The 19,890-nt window shown below is 45.2% G+C and overlaps 1 protein-coding gene across 3 annotated transcripts; it reads left to right on the top strand.

The window, feature by feature from the left end:
- The first annotated feature begins 1,851 nt into the window (after window positions 1-1,851).
- On the top strand, window positions 1,852-13,194 carry LOC144267251 (cytochrome P450 2H1-like). Of its 3 annotated transcripts, none has more exons than XM_077821021.1 (9): window positions 1,852-2,031; window positions 3,579-3,741; window positions 4,211-4,360; window positions 6,407-6,567; window positions 7,427-7,603; window positions 8,864-9,005; window positions 11,108-11,295; window positions 11,937-12,078; window positions 12,921-13,194. In XM_077821021.1, exons 1-9 carry the CDS (start codon window positions 1,852-1,854, stop codon window positions 13,100-13,102), a joined length of 1,485 nt encoding a protein of 494 aa, XP_077677147.1. In that variant the 3' UTR covers window positions 13,103-13,194. The 3 variants fall into 3 exon arrangements, with proteins under 3 accessions (XP_077677147.1, XP_077677146.1, XP_077677148.1); XM_077821020.1 differs by having other exon boundaries at window positions 6,407-6,576; XM_077821022.1 differs by lacking the exon at window positions 7,427-7,603.
- Window positions 13,195-19,890: the final 6,696 nt, after the last annotated feature.

Below are 19,890 nucleotides of genomic sequence, written 5' to 3'. Positions count from 1 at the left end.
GTCACTTTTTTGAATGTACTGGTCCCCAAATAGGCTAATGGTAATGTCTCTCACAAACGCTGACCGCTGTTGGAAATGTAACTCCCTTGGTGTTCACTCATATGTTTTGGGAGTGCCACTGTATCAAGTATTTCTGGTATGAGGTGGGCCAAAGGATCAATTTGATATTGGATGCTAACTTGGAGCCCTCCCCCTCAAGTTTCATTCTTGAATATATTCCTGATACCTGGTGTGGTTCCAATGTGCAGCTTTGGTTGCTAAAAATTAATCCTGCAAAAATGGAAAGGTTAATCCTAGCCAAATATTGGTGTCTGACTCGGTGATATGGTAGACCTCGCAGCTAACGAATGACTGGCTTGTGGCAGAAACAGAATGCCTGAAAAATTCAAAGCAAGTTGGGCTGACTTTTTACAGGTGTGTGATTAATGAAGGTATATTGTTTCCCCTCCCTTCCCTTTATTGTAACCATCTTTATTTGTGTTGTGTATTATGATGAATCTAGTATGTTGATTTACAAATAACTGAAGGGTTAACCATCAAGGAGAGAGTGCAGCTCTTGATTAACCATGAGAAGAAATAGAGCCCAGTAAAATTTTGGCTGAATCTCATGCAACAATTCTGAAAAGACGGTGGAATTGTATCCCAAGGGAAGTCCCTTCATTTGGGACAGTAAAAGGTGCGCAGAGAATGCCCTTGTCAGGCCATCCCAGTTATATTACGGCATTTCAGACAGAGCCTCCATTGACCTAAGCCACAGGTGAATAGTGAGGGAGAAAGGCGGGACTCTTGTGTTACCAAGGCCCAGACCACCTCGGCCTTTAGAGGCCAAAACCAGCCCCTTGAATTCCTGGCAGAAGGGTTTCTCTCAAGTTCTGTCCACCACTGGTGGCACCCCACCCTCCTCTGCACTCAACATAACCATGGTGGGCACATCTGAACACCCAGCCAGCTAGAGTAGGGGTGAATTTCACCCAGGAGAGATTACTTAGGAAATTAAAGTAGCCCTCGCTGGTGGAGACCCAGAAAGGACAGTGATAGTGGGAAAATATCTCCCACAGAGCTGGGGTTAACACGGAGGGAGGGGGGGGAGGTGTCTCACATCCAGGGCTCTGGTGGACTCACCTTTCCGTGGCTGCTGCTGCAGGCCCTGTGGCAATGCTGGGCTTTATTCTCTCTGTCTTGGGATGCAAGGAGTGCTGTGGGGCTGCTCTTGGCCCTCCCCCAGGAAAAGGACCCTGGTGGTGACAGCTCCTGCCCCTCCTTCTGGCGGTTGCAGGTTTCTTCACCTGGGCACTTAGCACCTGTCTCAGGCAGTGGCACGTTAGACTCTTCAGTCTTCACACCTGTGCCTCAGGTTATCCAGTGGGCATGAGGGTGGGGGGCAACAAGGAGAAAGGCCAGCTCATAGAGGGGCTGGCAGGGAAGAGGGGAGGAGGTGCGAACCAGTCCAACTTATCTCAACTGTATGCTGTTCATCCAGCCTTAGTCTAAAGCCCGTATAACAGCATGAAAGGCAATCACCACTGTATGTATGTAGTGTTCCAGCTGGCACCAAGCCTCTCGGGGTCGGGTACAACAGTCACATGACTTAGAGGGATTCACTTAATGATTAATTTTTGTGCTCTGTCAGCGAGTACACAAGGGGCAAACACAGATGATATGCAAATAAAGATTCAAAGGAGTTGTCCAGTAACCTTTTTTAGACCATACTTAGTGTTGTTGATCCAGAAGATGATGATGAGTTGGCTAATTGCTTGCACTTGCAATTGGAATTTTGCACCATACAATATATAAAAGCTGAAGTATAAAGTAACCCCCTGCCAGAACCTGGAATAATTGCTACACTCTGCAATGGAACCTCTGGGAGCAACAAGTGTTTTCCTGGTGATTTGTGTCTCTTGCCTTCTTTTCCTTTCAGCATGGAAAAAGGTGTCTGGAAATGGGAAGCTGCCACCTGGCCCTGTTGCTTTTCCCATCATAGGGAACACGCTGCAGCTGAATATGAGGAACTTGCCCCAGTCTATACATGAGGTAAGGGGGCTTTCTCCTTAACCAGGGCTTTGGCTCAGGTGGGTTTTAAGCAGAGACTGTGGAAAGAGAGCTCTGAAATTTCTGGGGTTTGCGCAGTGGCTCAACTCCTCATGTTTAAGGTTGAATATTTTTTCCACAGAAATATTTAATCTTGAATGCTAGATACAACCTGTTCCTGGCAATGTGTTATTTTTATGATAATGTGTCTTATTCACAGGTAAACCAGACTATGCCCTCTCAGTTGTGCTGCAGCCTGTACAGGTTATCCTGCAGTGGGGAGTGTGGTCTGGTGGGTTAAGCAGTAAACTGGCAGACAGCAGGCTTTGGTTCTGGTCCCAGCTCTGCAAATGATTCCATGTGTGTGCCTGGGGAAACCACTGAAGTTATTTGTGTGTTTCCCACTTGTAAAACTGATCTAATGATACTTGCCTTCTTCGCAGAACAAGGGTGAGGCCTACACCGTTGCTGTATTCTGTCAAGTTAACATAGTCATTGGGCTACAGAGAGAATGAGACTAACTCTGTATCCTTGTGGTTAGGTCGCTCACCCAGGATGTGGGAGACCCAAGTTTCTTTCCCAATGACTATTCAGTTATTTATATGCAATGGAATGGCTTCAACGGGAAAGACAGAGAGCCCCTTTCCAGAATGACCCACAGCGTGGTGGTTTAGGGCACTCTCCAAAGAGAGGAGAGACCCAGTTTGATCCCTTCTTTACATCAGGTATGGGGGGGAATTAAACCCAGCTCTCCCACATCCTAGGTGAGTACCATTCCCACTAAGTTGTGGTTCTCAAACCATGTGGCGGACCACACAAGGGAGGCATGGGAATGGGTCAAAGGAGGTGTGAGTTGGGTGGGGTTTTTTTTTGTTTGTTTTGTTTTTTAAAGAGCTCTGGCTGTCAGTCTTGGGTGGCTGGGCTCGTGCCAAAGGGTCCTGCACACCCTGGAGTCAAGGATAAAGGGGACAGACAGAACTCCGCCACCGGGGCTGACAGCCAGAGCTCTGCCACCAGGGCTTGGGGTCTCCTTCCTGACCCCCTGCCAATCCCTCACTGGGAAGAGGTGGGGTTCTGGCTGTTAGCTCTGGGGTGACAGTAGCAGCACAGAAGTAAGGGTGCCAATGTGGTGCTAAGTCTTAGGGACTATATTGATGAATGTCACTTCACATTGCCACCCTTACTTCTGTGCTGCTGCTGGCATGGTGCTGCCTTCAGAGCTGGGCACCGAGCCAGCAGCTTCTGCTGCTCTGCTTCGCCTTCAGAGCTGGGGGGCGGTATATGTACTTGTGGGGTGGGGGTGGCCGTAAATGACTACAGACACAAAGAAGGGGGGTGCGATCAAATGACTTTGAGAACTGCTGGCCTAGAGGATTAGCTGAGGGTTTTGAGGAGCAACATTTTTCATCTAGGTGTTTATATCCCTTTTTGAGTGTAGTCCTTGGTGGCAGGAGAGCTCTTCCATCAGTTTGTAATTAGATCCACTCTCCTTCTTATTCTTAAGTGGATTTAGTAAAAACGTATTGGTCCTTTGTGTTAATCTTTTACAGCTCAGTGCAAAGTATGGCCCGGTTTTCACAATATGCTTAGGCTCACAGCGGGTTGTGGTGCTGTATGGACAGGAGGCTGTGAAGGAAGCTCTGATTGATCAAGGGGATGAGTTCAGTGGAAGAGGAAAACTAGCACTGGTTGACAAGCTTGCCAAAGGAGCAGGTACATTGCTAACAACTTCAGCATGTAGCGCTGATGGTCTCTGTATGTGGAGAACACGACTGAGAAGACTGTTGGTGTTTCATTTAGTCCTGCTCTTTGAGGGATACTCACTATAGCCACTTATTCATGTCCAGTGTATTTCTTATTTTTACATGGTACCAGCTTATGTACTTTGCTCTAATTACTGTGACAGTTTACACTGTGTTAGAGAACAAAATATAGCCATTGCGCATGGCAATCAATGGAATTATTTTTCTTGTTCATAATTGCTATAAACAGCAATGAGATTAACGTGTGGGATTTTGAGTTTCATACAGAAAAAATGTAATCCAGGGTCTCCAGTAGAACACAAATACAATAATGTTTGCCTTGACTTTGAACCTTTCAATGACCCATGTTTCCCTAGGTTAGAAATTTAGCAAATTGAGTCTGCCCCCACCCATCTTTCCTATTCTCCTCCCTTTTCCAGGCATTATATTCAGCAATGGGGAGCGGTGGAAACAGCTTCGCCGATTTGCCCTCACCACGCTCAGAAACTTTGGGATGGGGAAGAAAAGCATTGAGGAACGGATCCAGGAGGAAGCCTGTTTTCTGGTGGAAAGGCTCAAAAAAACATACGGTGGGGAATTGCTGCTTGTAATTCGGAAACTGAGGAGTCAGCTAAAGACTCTTGTCTTCCTTTATTTTGTGATCTTAACTTTGGTTCAAACACCTTATAACTCAAGCCATTAGCTGCACATATAACAACCTGTGTTTAATATAAAGGAAAAATATGTGAGAAAAGTTCCCGAGATGACCTTTCCTGGCTGTTATTTCCCATGTTTTCAACCCTCTGATCTGTGGCCAACGGGCAAATGGAAAATGTTTGTCCAGAGTAGGCAGAAGCTAACACAGTGAACCATGTTAGAGTGGATTAGTTTATCTTCCGTGTGTTGGGCTAATAAGACACTGAGGCCTACAGCTTGCTTATTCTGATTTTCTTCTCTGCCAGATGTCTGATACGAGTCTGACTCCTACATTGCATGGGGATGGTCTCCCGAGGAAAGTTTGAAATCACTGTGTAAATTTACAGTGCTTCCTAAGAGATGATGATGATTTTATTATTTATTTATTTATGTTCTATTAGTTTCTAGAGGTCCCAGCCAAGACTGGGGCTCCTTCACCTATGGGTTGTGCTAACAAACAGTTTGAAACAGTCCCTGCCCCAAGCAACGTACATATTAAATACACATGACGAAGAAAAAGTGGAGAAAGGAAGAATTATTTTCTCTCTTTTAAAGATGGGGAACTGAAACACAGAGAGATTAAGCGACTTGCTCGAGGTCACACCTGGAAGTTTGTGGCAGAGCTGGGAATTGTATCCAGATTTCCTGAGACCCAGGCCACTGCCTTAACCACAAGACCATCCCACCTCTTGCAATATACAGTACGCCATTAAGGGCTAAAATGAAGTTGACTGTCCATCTCGGTGAATTGTGTGTATGAGAGGAGAATGCACGGAGAACCTTCCCCACCCATGATTCAGAAACAAGGGAGAGCCACTTTACTGCTGTTGCCACGTGTGTATCCTGAGCCAAGGGCAGCTGCTCCTGTAGATAATGACCCAAAAGAAATCTGCCTGGGTGAGGGCCAGGAGCAGGAGTCTGCTGTGAGGCGAGAACACACTGCATGGAGAAAATGCTGCTTCTGGATGTTTTCTCTGTGCAAAGTGGTCTCAAGTCAGAGGGGTGAAATCTTGTAGACAATTCCCTTGAATACTGCATAGGCCCTGCTGCATTACAGGAGTTTGTGACGATGCTACAAGCAATGGCTCAGGCAGAGTCCTCTGAATGCAGGATCCTGTTCTGAATGGGATACTGTCTGTCAGGCCTGTGTAAAGAGCCCACGGCAGACAGGCAGGCCTCACTTGGAGAGGGACTGATGGTCCCTGGTCAGACCAGAGTGTGTCAGGCAGAGAGCACCAAAGGAGACAGTGTGAAAACTGATTCCCAGCAAAATGGGGACAATCATTTAATATAAATTTACAGCGATAGCATTGGGGAAGCCCTAGGTGGAGAATGAGGGAAATATCTGTGTTATTTTTCATAAATACCTTGTGCGCCTCAGTTTACCTGTGTGATATTATCCTGCCTGACTGTACAGAATTAAGCAAAAAGGAGGCTGAAAGGGGAACAGCAAGAGGAAATAAAATAATGGCAAAGATAAGTACGATCAGAGAGAATGCCACTGGTAATAATGGAGAAGCTGTTAATTTGAGAACAGCCCCAGCTTAGCCTCAGTTAATTGGCAAAGTATTGTCTTCCCAGACAGAAACTAGCATCCAACAGGGAGCAGCCTGTCATGCTAATATAGTTGGGAAGTGGCAAGTCTGCCGCTCAGCTATCCAGTTCAAGGGTGGTTAGACTGCGGGGTTCCTCCCATTCAGAGCAGGGCAGGAACTCAGCCTGTCACCTGAGGTGGGGTCTGGAGAGGGGCTGAGAGGGGTCTAAAGCCCAGCTCACCCTGGAACTGTGACACCAGAACTCACCCTCCCCAATGAATATTCGGGACTGCACTCTCGGTCTGGGGCCAGGAAATCCAGAACTTCCCAATAACATCAATGGATGTGATGCTGTAGGTGAAAATACTGAATTAAAAATTGGACTCTGGTTTGGTTTTGTTGCAGAGCGACCCTTTGACCCCACCATCCCTCTCACCCATGCTGTCTCCAACATCATCTGCTCCATTGTCTTTGGGAACCGGTTTGACTATGAAGATCAGAAGTTTCTGGCATTCATTAGTCTCACAGAGGAAAACAATGAACTCTTCCACTCTTTCCTGGGACAGGTGTGTTCAGTGTTTTTTTCCACTCTTCTCCTTTGTAATGGGGGAAGGGATAGATCTTTCTTTCTTTCACTGTTACTTTTCCTTAAATAATTATTTCGTTCCCATAATGTTCCTGTTCTCCTCATAAGGCGGCAGCTATTACCAATCCCAGCCTCAAACTTGTTTCTAAGGATTATTTAAATTCCCACACAAACCACTTCATTTGCTCAGAATTACGTTTGCTCAAGGACTTTCCCTTTCAACACTCTTGGTAAAAATCAAGGAAACTGCCAATTAAAATATTAGCATCCAAATCATTGCAATTCACATGCCTTGGTATATTCACAATGGGATACCTGAATGTGGTCACATTCCTCACCTGCAAAGCAAACTCCTTTTCGTTTCTAGTACACAGCCACCCACACATCCCATTGCTGAAAATCTCACCAAATGCACAACAGTTGAACTCAGTCAAAATCAATGGAGTTCCAGCAGCAGAGAATTTGGCCCCTTGACTCCAACCTGAGGAAGACTAAGATATCTTTTACATTTTATTTCTGCCTATGAAAATCTGAGCTAGGTTTGGGAACTTGAGTGTGATTTTCAAGAACAGCACGTTTGTATTGGTGATGCTTTTGTGTTGGAAATAATGGAGATTATTGTAGCGAATAGAACTGAGTGTCACTGCAGTTTCTGTGAGGAATATGTGTGTATTGAGTAGAATGAGTTAGTGAAGCATGAGACGTTCTTTTGAATGCATTTGCACAGGAACGTGCCACAAAAGTATTGTATTGTGCTGCTGTAACTGAGTCAGTTGGGTCAATTGATTATTTGGTGTGTCCAGATAAACCAAGATGTGCTTTTCCTTCCATCATTCTAGCTGTACAATTTTTTCCCAACTCTCATGGATTATATACCTGGGCCTCACCAGAAGTTAGTTAAAAATTCAGAGGAGTTTAAAAGATTTGTTCTGGAGAGAGTGAAGATGCACGAAGAGTCTCTGGATCTCAGCTGCCCTCGAGACTTCATCGATGCTTTCCTCATCAAAATGGAACAGGTATGTGAGGGCAGCCGCCCTTCCCCTTTGCTGTGGAGTGGGTTATACATATCGTGGGTATTTATCACTCTGTACAAGACCCAAAGGCAGACCTGGTCTCTGCCCCTGGGATTTACATTCTGAAAGGCAAGCCCTGCTCACCTCATTTGTGTGAGTAGTGCCGGTGATGCCAGTGGGACTACACCAGTGAGTAAGACAAATCTAAGGTTATGTGCACACTGCAATGAAAGACCCACAGCACAGCCATGGCTGGCCCAGGTCAGCTGACTTGGGCTTGAAGGGCTCAGGCTGAAGGGTTATAAAATTACAGTGTAGATGTTGGGGCTTGGCCTGCAGCCCAAGCTCTGGGATTGTTCCTTCTTTGTGGGCCTCAGAGCCTGGGCGGCAGCCCTAGCCCATATGTCTACACTGCAATATTATAGCAACCCTCAACCCGATCCCCACAAGCCCAAGTCAGCTGACCCAGGCCAGCCGTGGGTCTTTTATTGCAGTGTATACATGTCTTAAAAGGACAGAGCACCCAATGCAGGTATCAACAGCATTTGGCAATGTATAGGCTGGCTCTGTTGGAGGTTAGCCATTGAAAGGGTTTTATTTACAAGGTGGACAGAAGCATTTTTACTGGCCTGTGTTAGCATCAGTGGGATTAGTAGAAGAAAGCAGTTTCTAATGGTTTCTTATGCCGACACCCACAGACCTAAGCTATTACCAGCTTCTTTGGAAACCCCACCTGCTAATCTCCTGCAATATTTTACAGCAACAGCCTGTTCGATGTTCTACCACTGCACCTCTCGGTCAGCAGGTGCATCTGCCAGGCATCTGCCTTTTCAATGGGGATCTCACTTTCTTTGGAGCATCAGACTCAATCCTTCTGGCTCGAAGGCTAAAAACTGGTTAGAAACATTTGGTTTCCTTTCTGGTTCAAAGTTTTCAAGGGCATTATTGCTGCCCATGCAAACAAAATATGAAAGCAAAGGGAATCAACAACAGTTAAAAATACAGATGGAAACTAACCAGGTAAAAGTAATGCTCCAATTCTCCTCTAATAGAAAAGGCCATATATTTCCACAGCAATGACCCAAAACACCCCAGCAGTGCTACTGCAATCTCCAGGGCTGTGGCCCATTTTCTGTAAGGATTTTTATATAGATGCCGAGTGGGTCACAGAGCAGGTAGAAGATGAGAGACTTTGGGCCTGTATGAATAGATCCCACACTTACAGTCAATGATCAAACAACTATAACAAGTCTCTCTCTGCAGGAACGACAGAACGGCCAGTCAGAATTTAACACTGATAACTTGTTAGGAAGCACAATGGATTTATTCTTTGCTGGAACAGGGACATCGAGCCTCACCCTGAGACATGGACTCCTGATTCTTCTGAAATACCCAGAAATAGAAGGTACCCCACGGACACACACAATTTTAAGTTTTGGAGAGATGAGGGGATTACATGGCTCAAGGGATCTCTAATGGATACAGACCCCTGTCCCTTAAGTCACCAGACCAAATCTGGCTGGGGCTGGACGTAACCCACATTAGCGCTGTGTGCAAGCTGTTCACTGGTTTATGTGAAACTGAGAGGTGTTTGGGGATGGGTGTGTTACTTCAATTTGCATAGACAGGTGTCCACATTTGAAAAGCACCACCACAACTGGCATTACTCCGCCTCCTCAGGGGCGGTCTCAGCACAGGGTCCTCAGCCTGAGTAAGACATTGTGACTGGATTCCTTTCTCACCTCCAGTCCAAGTTAAGGCTACTGGGCTGGGGGAAAGTATATGTGTTTGTGCAGGAGAAACCTCTGCTGCCACTGACAAGAAGGTGCCTGTTCTATGGGTAACAGGAGCCTTCGCATTCCAGGGCTGTCAGATGGCCCCCTCTGTGATGGGATTCCCGCCGTACAACCTGGAATCGGGGTACCATTGTTTCCCCCTTAACGTTCCAGCCTGGGCTGTCTTTCATAATGCTTTGCTAGTGACAAGCAGCAACCCCCTTTGTGAGCTGTTATCACTGAGTACAACAGCATGTGGAGCCCCACAGGCAGATACATAGCGTGAATGCTCCCTGAGCCTTTCATGAACCACACAGAGAAAAGCACCAGCAAATCTCCCAAACGCGCAGCCTTGCACCTCAGAGCTGTACCGTCTTGCTGTGATCAGAAGCCCGACCAGTGTAAGTTCATTACCCAGTCCAGCCCTCCCTCGATGTGGAGAGGACATGCACTAGCCTTTGTAAACTGAACTGAGATTTCCCAAGCACTTTAACCAAAACACACTGTTTTAGGTAAAGTATAAAAGAGGTTTATTAACTACGGAAAGATAGATTTTAAGTCATTATAAGTGGTAGGCACAAAAGGTCAGAGAGAGTTACAAAAGAAAATAAACGGTAAGCACGCAGTCTAAATCCTGAACCTCATTAGACTGTCCAGTGTTTGGATCAAGCTGTTCTCACCCCACTGGATGTTGCAGGTAGGTTACAATCCTTAACACATAGGCTTCCCCTTTAAGCCTGGGACCAGTCTCCTCTGTTCAAGGCTTGGTCTTCCCAGCATTGCTTTTGCTTCCAGTGTAGGTGGGGGAGGAGAAAGGCAAAAGCATGAAGCCACTGTCCCCTATTTTATATCCGCAGTCCATGTACCTGGAAAACACTAGCTCAGATATGTCCTGGTGGGCTTTGCTGAGTCACAGAGTGGAGCAATCCCCCATTGTGTGATGCTTGTGCAGCTCTCTTACAGCACTGTAAATCCCTTGTTTAAAAGTCCCTCGCTGATTAATGGTAGTTTAACACCCTCCTGGGAGTGGATCCCCTCCTTTGTTGTCACTGGAGAACTGGCAGTTGCCAACTCTCAAGTGTACAACATATTTCAGTAACAACCATAGAGCAAAATCTCCTAACTTCATACTCACTAATGATATACATATTTGGACAGAACAGTGGGTTTCAGCAGATCATGACCTTTCATATAATATCTTACATGGCATGCTGTGTATGAAATATATCATAATCCTATGACAGGAGTGGATATGGGGGTTCCAGGGTGCTGCTTTCAGATACAGAGTGCTACACCCTCCCCTCAAATAAAGGCAAATGTTAGAGATTTATCAACACCCAGCTAATATCCAGTGCTAATTCCAATCTCATGGGCTTCCTCCAAGGTCATGTGGATGATTGACTTTGATGGGGGGAAATTTTAGGCCTCAGTCTCTTGTGTAGCAGTTAGTTATATGCTCTGGCAATAACATCACACTGCATTCTCTTTTAGTACACAACCAGGCATGAGCCATATCACTGCCCTAATAATTACATTTTTGGCACTTTATCCTAGATACCACGTACAATAGTTTCAGTAACCCAAAACTAACTGTTATATTGTTATAACTTGTTATATTCCCAACATGTATCTGCTGAGACGTGTATATTTCTGACTGTGTGACAGAATGGGGGCAAAATTATTGGAATCCTTTTCTTTAGCTTTATTGTTAACCTTGTTCATTTGATGACAGCAAAAGTTCATGAAGAGATTGACCGTGTGATTGGCCGAAGCCGAAGCCCCTGCATGGCGGACCGAAGCCAGATGCCCTACACAGATGCTGTGATACATGAGATGCAGAGATTCATTAACCTTGCCCCGATGGGTGTCCCACATGCAGTGACCAGAGACACTCATTTCAGACAATATGTTATCCCCAAGGTTAGTTCTCAACGTTTCAAGCAGGCTATGCAAAGCTTTCCCTCTTTTTGGAGCCTCTTTTGGGAGGTCAGTTTCTGAGCTGGTTTCATCTCTCCACCAAGATTTAGTCCTGCTGACGTGTTAATGTGCACCACAACTCAAATGTTCTAGGTTGCTAATTGAGTTACACTGGGAGTTGTAGAGGACTTTTTAGCTTTAATAAAATGATGATAATAATAAATAATAATAATAATACATTTTATTTCTTATAAATAGTGATGTGGAAACCATTGGTGCAATGACTAAATTATGAAGACCAGGGAATGTCAAATGCTTCCAAACAGCAGCTGAGAGATGCACCTAACACTTCTGGATCTTAACCAGACTTTTCCAAATCTCTTAGATGTAGAAATCGGGCTGGCAGTCTAATGCGAGGAGCCTTTCTCATAAGATTCCAGGATCTCCTTGTTGAAGGTGGGCTCCCATTTGGTGAGGTTCCCTTTTCTCATGGAATTTTAATATTTCTGGTTCTGGTTCCAGGGGATGCAGGAAAATGAAGGAAAGAAAAACATGTCCCATTACCCAGCCCAGTGAATTCTGGACGCTTCTCTGCTGTGGACAGTGTCCACTTTAACTCTCTTTATCTGTGTTTGCTAATTCAGGGCACCACTATAATCCCTGTCCTGCAATCGGTCCTATATGACAGCAGGGAATTTCCAAAACCAGAGCAATTTAACCCGGGACATTTCTTGGATGAAAATGGTGCCTTTAAGAAGAGTGACTTCTTCATGCCTTTTTCTGCAGGTAAAAGAATCCATGTTTGTTTCAGGGCCCAGACCATTCTCTCTTAGCTTTGTCTTGAGTAAACACAGAATTCTCAAACTGTAGTGTGCAGAGACTTTTCAGGCCGTTCACGAAGCAGAGCCTCTCACAACAGTGAAGCATCTGTTGGTCTCCAGTGTCTTTTTTTAACTTATTGAACACACTCTGCCTGACAACTTCACACTCCGCTCTGCCTGACAACTTCACACCTTCCTTTGTCTGTCTGTGTCGGCCTGCAGTGGACAAATTGTGATTGAATGTGCATGCAAAAGTAAAATTGAAGGGAGTAACATGCAAGAGGGCAGAAGTCGTCTGCATAGTCACCTGGAGAGAAATCAGTAGGGGCTGCTTAACTTCTCAACTTTACTCCAATCAATGAAGATCCCGTCACTCTGTTAAAAAACCCTGTTTGCTGTTCTCCATCCTACTACTCCGTATGCCTGCACCTCCCTACCTGTTACTTCCACCTTCCACTCGAGAACCACTGTCATTCCCCCCATAAACATATTAACTGGCTTGGGACCTGCATTAACTGTTCCTCAAACCCCACATCTGCCCACCGGTCTCCACATATTGATTTTTAAGAGGCCACTTTTTATATGGAACTCAGCCTTTAAAACAATCTGTGAGAGGCTTCTAAAGCACCCAAACACTTCCATACCTTCCCGAACTCTGGCAGACGGCCATTATCCTCCATGTCATTACCCTGAATCACTCTGTGCATCTAACTTTAATCCGGAGGTTTGGTTTCATTGTAACAATATTTAACATATGTTGCAAAGAAAGATCTCCTGCATCTCCTCAACATTGCTTTTTCATTGCAGGGAAACGGATTTGCATGGGAGAGGGTCTGGCTCGGATGGAGATATTTTTGTTACTGACAACGATTTTGCAGAATTTTACCTTGAAATCTCTCGTTGAACCCAAGGACGTTGATATAACTCCAGTGACGAATTTTGGGTCAAATGCACCAAAACCATACCAGCTCTGTGTTTTGCCTCGATAAAGACCATGAAAAGCCACCTCAATGACCTTGAATGAATTTGGTTGTCTATGGTCCTGGATTCATTAATACAGAAATGAACTCATTGTGCTGTAACAGAGACAGATAAATAACCCAGCTTTGTAAGTAACTGGGACTTAACAAAATTAAGTGTAATACCAGAAATAAATATGTAATGGCCCCCAGCCAGGTATAGTGACCCTGCAGTGTTCTCAGATGTGACTGGTTTTGACAAAAGTGGGGTAAGCTTTCAGTTCATTTGTGTGGTAGTTCATTTCCGGTGTAGCATTTTGGAAGCTTAGCTTGGCATGTGCCAACTCCTGTACAATACACTGAGGAGGCTGCAGACTTTTTTATCCCCCAGACCTCATCTTGTCCTACAAATAAATATGCTGTAATTGAAACAGGCTGAAAAAGAATTGCATTGGAGACTATTTTATCCATCCCATTGACATCCACTGCCTTTCCCCAATACCTCATTTGTGAGCGGAATTTGAGCCTGACTTATCAACCTTTACAAGGGTTATAATTAGGAAGGCCAAAAAAGAACTTGAAGAACAGCTAGCCAAAGTCTCAAAAAGTAGTAGCAAATATGTTTTTAAGTCCATCAGAAGCAGGCAGCCTGCTAAACAACCAGTGGGGCCACTGGACGATCGAGATGCTAAAGGAGCACTCAGGGATGATAAGGCCATTGCGGAGAAATTAAATGAATTCTTTAAGGCCGAAGATGTGAGGGAGATTCCCAAACCTGAGCCATTCTTTTTAGGTGACAGAACTGAGGAACTGTCTCAGATTGAGGTGTCATTAGAGGAGGTTTTGGAACAAATTGATAAATTAAACAGCAATATGTCACCAGGCCCAGAAGTCAATGGTAAATGGGACAAAATACAACATGGTTTTACAAAAGGTAGATCGTGCCAAACCAACCTGATCTCCTTCTTTGAGAAAGTAACAGATTTTTTAGATAAAGGAAACGCAGTGGATCTAATTTACTTAGATTTTAGTAAGGCGTTTGATACGGTGCCACATGGGGAATTATTAGTTAAATTGGATAAGATGGGCATCAATAGGAATATTGAAAGGTGGATAGGGAATTGGTTAAAGGGGAGACTACAACGGGTCCTACTGAAAGGTGAACTGTCAAGTTGGAGGGAGGTTACCAGTGGAGTTCCTCAGGGATCGGTTTTGGGACCAATCTTATTTAATCTTTTTATTACTGACCTGGGCACAAAAAGTGGGAGTGTGCTACTAAAGTTTGCAGATGATACAAAGCTGGGAGGTATTGCTAATTTAGAGAAGGACAGGGATACCCTACAGGAGGATCTGGATGACCTTGTAAACTGGAGTAATAGGAATAGGATGAAATTTAATAGTGAGAAGTGTAAGGTCATGCATTTAGGGATTAATAACAAGAATTTTAGTTATAAGCTAGGGACGCATCAACTAGAAGTAACGGAGGAGGAAAAGGACCTTGGAGTATTGGTTGATCATAGGATGACTATGAGCTGCCAATGTGATATGGCTGTGAAAAAAGCTAATGTCGTCTTGGGATGCATCAGGAGAGGTATTTCCAGTAGGGATAAGGAGGTTTTAGTACCGTTATATAAGGCACTGGTGAGACCTCACCTGGAGTACTGTGTGCAGTTCTGGTCTCCCATGTTTAAGAAGGATGAATTCAAACTGGAACAGGTACAGAGAAGGGCTACTAGGATGATCCGAGGAATGGAAAACTTGTCTTATGAAAGGAGACTCAGGGAGCTTGGCTTGTTTAGCCTAACTAAAAGAAGGCTGAGGGGAGATATGATTGCTCTCTATAAATATATCAGAGGGATAAATACCAGAGAGGGAGAGGAATTATTTAAACTCAGTACCAATGTGGACACAAGAACAAATGGATATAAACTGCCCACTAGGAAATTTAGATTAGAAATTAGACGAAGGTTTCTAACCATCAGAGGAGTGAAGTTTTGGAATAGCCTTCCGAGGGAAGTAGTGGGGGCAAAAGATCTATCTTGCTTTAAGATTAAACTCGATAAGTTTATGGAGGAGATGGTATGATGGGATAACATGGTTTTGGTAATTAAATATTCATGGTAAATAGGCCCAATGGCCTGTGATGGGTTTTAGATGGGGTAAGATCCAAGTTACCTGGGAAAGAATTTTCTGTAGTATCTGGCTGATGAATCTTGTCCATATGCTCAGGGTTTAGCTGATCGCCATATTTGGGGTCGGGAAGGAATTTTCCTCCAGGGCAGATTGGAAGAGGCCCTGGAGGTTTTTCGCCTTCCTCTGTAGCATGGGGCACGGGTCACTTGCTGGAGGATTCTCTGCTCCTTGAGGTCTTTAAACTACAATTTGAGGACTTCAATAGCACAGATATAGGTGTGAGGTGTTTTTTTTTTGTAGGAGTGGTGGGTGAAATTCTGTGGCCTGCGTTGTGCAGGAGGTCAGACTAGATGATCATAATGGTCCCTTCTGACCTAAATATCTATGAATCATTCACCCAAGAGTTCTGAAGAAACTCAAATGTGAAATTGCAGAACTACTAAGTGTGGTTTGTAGCCTATCATTTAAATCAGCTTCTGCACCAAATGACTGGAAGATAGCTAATGTGATGCCAATTTTTAAAAAGGGCTCCAGAGGTGACCCCGGCAATTACAGGCGAGTAAGCCTGAATTCAGTACTGGGCAAACTGGTTGAAACTATAGTTGGAGCCCAGTGCGGATACAAAAATGTGGACTTGCATCCGATTCGCATCCATTAGAATCAATGTGCATCCGATCTGCAATCTGCTAGGCATCTTTTATGTGTATCTACACATCTTTTATGTGAGTGGGGGGAGTGGGATCTTGCAGGGAAGAGGTGATGTGAGGGTGGGGCTTGGGGTAAGGAGTGGTGTGGGGGTGGGGTCTCGAGGAGAAGGGGCAGCACGGGAGCGGAGGCTGTGGGGAAAGGGCGTCACATCATATGCTGCTCTCTGGGATTCGCGAGTGATGGCAGCAGCAGTATGTGTTGCTTCACAGCGGGGCAGAGGGGTTCCTTTTCGACCAGGCATTCCAGTCGAAAACTGAACACCTGGCAACCATACCCCCGCCCCCTGGGCTGCCCGAGCCAGACACCCTGGGCCAGGTGCTGCTGGTAAGTAGAGCCCTGCATGGCTGTATCTGCATCCAATCCACTATTCACAAAAATGGTCCATGGATATCCGCGGATATCAGTGGATTTGCGGAGCTCTAACTTTTGTTTAAGCTGGCCAGTGCCACAGCGCTGCACCACTCCATCTCGGGACATGCCACCCCAGCCATGCCACCCGCCTGGGGAAAATGCCAGGGAGGGAGGTGGGATTGGAGGAGTTTGTGAGTGCTAGGGGGTGGGACTTATTTATAAATGTTTATTACTTTTCAGGTTTCAGAGTAACAGCTGTGTTAGTCTGTATTCGCAAAAAGAAAAGGAGTACTTGTGGCACCTTAGAGACTAACCAATTTATTTGAGCATGAGCTTTCGTGAGCTACAGCTCACTTCAGTGAGCTGTAGCTCACGAAAGCTCATGCTCAAATAAATTGGTTAGTCTCTAAGGTGCCACAAGTACTCCTTTTCTTATTACTTTTCAGTTAACCTGAACCATGGCCTTCCCCAGATCCTATTTTCCTGTTCCCAGTAATTCCCCGCTCCGTTCGTTGCTATTCTGGGTATGTCATCCCATCACTGGGGTTTGTGCTATTTACTTTATTGTCCCTCGTGTACTGGCCATTACACGCCTTGCCATCTGTTAGTGTGATCGCTGAGCTTGCAAGGGACGCCACCCTGGCACAGTGCAAAGTCACTTGAGAGGAGACAACAGGCAGTGGCAGCAGCAAAGGACCTAGCAGCTGACCCACGTCAGGAGAGGGGAGAAGCCACATCAGATATTGGTGATAGCAAGCAGGAGGGAGAGAAAAGGGAGGGAGGCAGGTTAAGCCATATCTTGGGGAGGGGCCACACCAGAAATGGGGGTTCTGTTCTGAGCTCTACCCCTAAGTGGCCAGTTCCTTCTTCATTTGAGGACAGTTACAAACTAACACACCTAGGGGAAAAGAATCCAAAATACAGGTAAGTGGTTGGAGATACTCAGTGAGGAACAAGTCTTGTGGATGGGGGTAGCTGTAGATGTGGTATATCTTGACTTTAGTAAAGCTTCTGATACTGTCCTGCATGACTGTCTCATAAACAAACTAGGGAAATGCAACCTGGATGGAGCTACTATAAGGTGGCTGTAAAACTGATTGGAAAACCATTCCCAGAGAGTAGTTATCAGTGGTTCACAGTCATGCTGGAAGGACATAACGAGTGAGGTCCCGCAGGGATCAGTTCTGGGTCCAATTCTGTTCAATATCTTCATTAATGATTTAGATAATGGCATAGAACAGTGGTGGGCAACCTGCAGCCCATGGGCCACATTCGGCCCATCAGGGTAATCTGATTGCGGGCCGCAAGACATTTTGCTGACATTGACGGTCCTCAGGCACGACCCCCCCATAGCTCCCAGTTGCCGTGGTTCGCTGTTCCCAGCCCATGGGAGCTGCAGGAAGCGGCAGGCTACAGGGATTACCCTGATGGGCCGCAGGTTGCCCACTACTGCCATAGAGAGTATACTTATAAAGTTTGCAGACAATACCAAGCTGGGAGGGGTTGCAAGTGCTTTGGAGGATAGGATTAAAATTCAAAATGATCTGGACAAACTGGAGAAATGGTCTGAAGTAAATAGGATGAAATTCAATAAGGATGAATGCAAAGTACTCCCCTTAGGAAGGAAAAATCAGTTGCACACATACAAAATGGGAAATGACTGCCTGGCAAAGAGTACTGCATAAAGGGATCGGGAGATCATAGTGGACCACAAGTTAAATATGTCATAGTGGACCATAAGCTAAACAGTGTAACGCTGTTGCAAAACAAGCAAACATCATTCTAGGAGTGTTGTAAGCAAGACACAAGTAATAATCTTTCTGCTCTACTGTGAGCTGATTAGGCCTCAACTGGAGGATTGTGTACAGTTCTGAGTGCCACATTTCAGGAAGGATGTGGACAAATTGGAGAGAATCCAGAGAAGAGCAACAAAAATGATTAAAGGTGTAGAAAACATGACCTATGAGGGAAGATTGAAAAAATTGTGCTTGTTTAGCCTGGAAAAGAGGAGACTGAGCGGGGACATAACAGTTTTCAAGTACATGAAAGGTTGTTACAAGGAGGAGGGAGAATTTTTTTTTCTTAACCTCTGAGGATAGGACAAGACGCAATGGACTTAAATTGCACCAAGGGAGATTTAGGTTGGTGTGGTGTTTAGATGTTGCTTGTAATGATTAGAATTAGGAGCCCTGGCTGTTGGGAATCTGAAAGGACAGGAAACAGGAAGGAGGGGGGAGGAGTTGAGAGGCTGGGAGAAAGCTACAGAGGGTGCAGCAGCAGCTTGGTAAAGAGGTTTCCACTTTGAAAATAAAGTCCTGTTGAAGCTTGTTAGTACTTTGCATGGTTGATACAACAGTTGGACATTAGAAAAAACTTCCTAACTGTCAGGGTGGTTAAGCACTGGAATAAATTGCCTAGGGAGGTTGTGGAATCTCCATCATTGGAGATTTTTAAAAGCAGGTTAGACAAACAGCTGTCAGGGATGGTCTAGATAATACTTAGTCCTGCCATGAGTACTGGAGACTGGACTAGATGACCTCTGAAGGTCCCTTCCAGTCCTATGATTCTATTACACTAAAAAACATGGGAATAGCAAAATAGATGGATCTGAGTCTGCAATACAAATACAGAGGCAAATCAGCTGGTGTAATTTTGGGCTCTGTGTCCAGAGACACCATGAGGTAGGGAGGTGGTAAGAGTGGGAACTCTAGATGGTGCTGTGAGACCATGTTTAGATCACTGCCCACAATCAGCCACATTTCGGTGCCCGAATATCAGCAAACTGATGGGTATTCAGAGAAGAGAAAACTGGACACCAGAGGGCACTGGGAGTAAGGTGGATGAAGGTTGATTCAGCTCCAAAGCAGCCTACAGAGAATCCCCAAACATTGTACCCTAAACCCCATCACCCGGCCCTGAGAAATATGGTGCCTGACTAGAGAAACCCCACCATGCCCTCTAGCTCTGCATCTTCCTCGCCGAATCCAAAAGAACTGAAAAAATGAAGAGATCTGCCTCCTCCCCTTCTACAAACACAATGGTGCATGAGCCTGACGGAGCACAGCTGATGGCTGTACTACAGCCATTGGCCACAAATACTCTTCAAATTAAATCTACAGTTTCCACCCACCAGGCCATCACAACTGAGATTCAGAGTGCACAACAAGCTCTGTCCAGACTGATGGGTGAAGCAGAACCCAGAATTTCTGGAGTGGAAGATGATTTTAAAGAGAACATATTACGGTTTATGAAGAACTGTAATGATATCAAGAACGTGAAGACCAAGCTAATTGATCAAGAAATCCACTCACGATGATGTAACATCAGGGTTGTGGGTGTCCCTGAGGAAATAGAGAAACCCTCTGAATTTGTCCCTAAACTGCTAGCTAAGTTGCTGGATCTGCCAGTAGATTTGTTTTGCTATAGAACAGGCACACAGGCCCTTGCCCTCAAGCCAGCTCTAGGAGGTTGCCCAAGAGCACTGATTCTGAAGTTCCTGAAGTTTGCTACTAAGGAGCTTATATTGCAGAAATCCAGAGGTGAAAAAACGAGCTGCTATCAGGAGAACCAGCAATGAGAGCACTACACTTTCAAAAGTCTGCCCATGATGTGGTTCAATGAGGGCT

This window comes from Eretmochelys imbricata, chromosome 7 (genome assembly GCF_965152235.1).
Source record: "Eretmochelys imbricata isolate rEreImb1 chromosome 7, rEreImb1.hap1, whole genome shotgun sequence".
Classification (NCBI taxonomy): Eukaryota; Metazoa; Chordata; order Testudines; family Cheloniidae; genus Eretmochelys; species Eretmochelys imbricata.
The sequence above is the reverse complement of the archived record's forward strand: the minus strand, read 5'-3'. Positions and strand labels throughout refer to the sequence as shown.

Coding starts and splice junctions, on each gene's coding strand:
- LOC144267251 (XM_077821020.1), top strand. CDS start 1,852: ATGGAACCTCTGGGAGCAACAAGTGTTTTCCTGGTGATTTGTGTCTCT. Junction 9,006..11,107: donor GAAATACCCAGAAATAGAAG/GTACCCCACGGA, acceptor ATTTGATGACAG/CAAAAGTTCATGAAGAGATT. Junction 11,296..11,936: donor GACAATATGTTATCCCCAAG/GTTAGTTCTCAA, acceptor TTGCTAATTCAG/GGCACCACTATAATCCCTGT.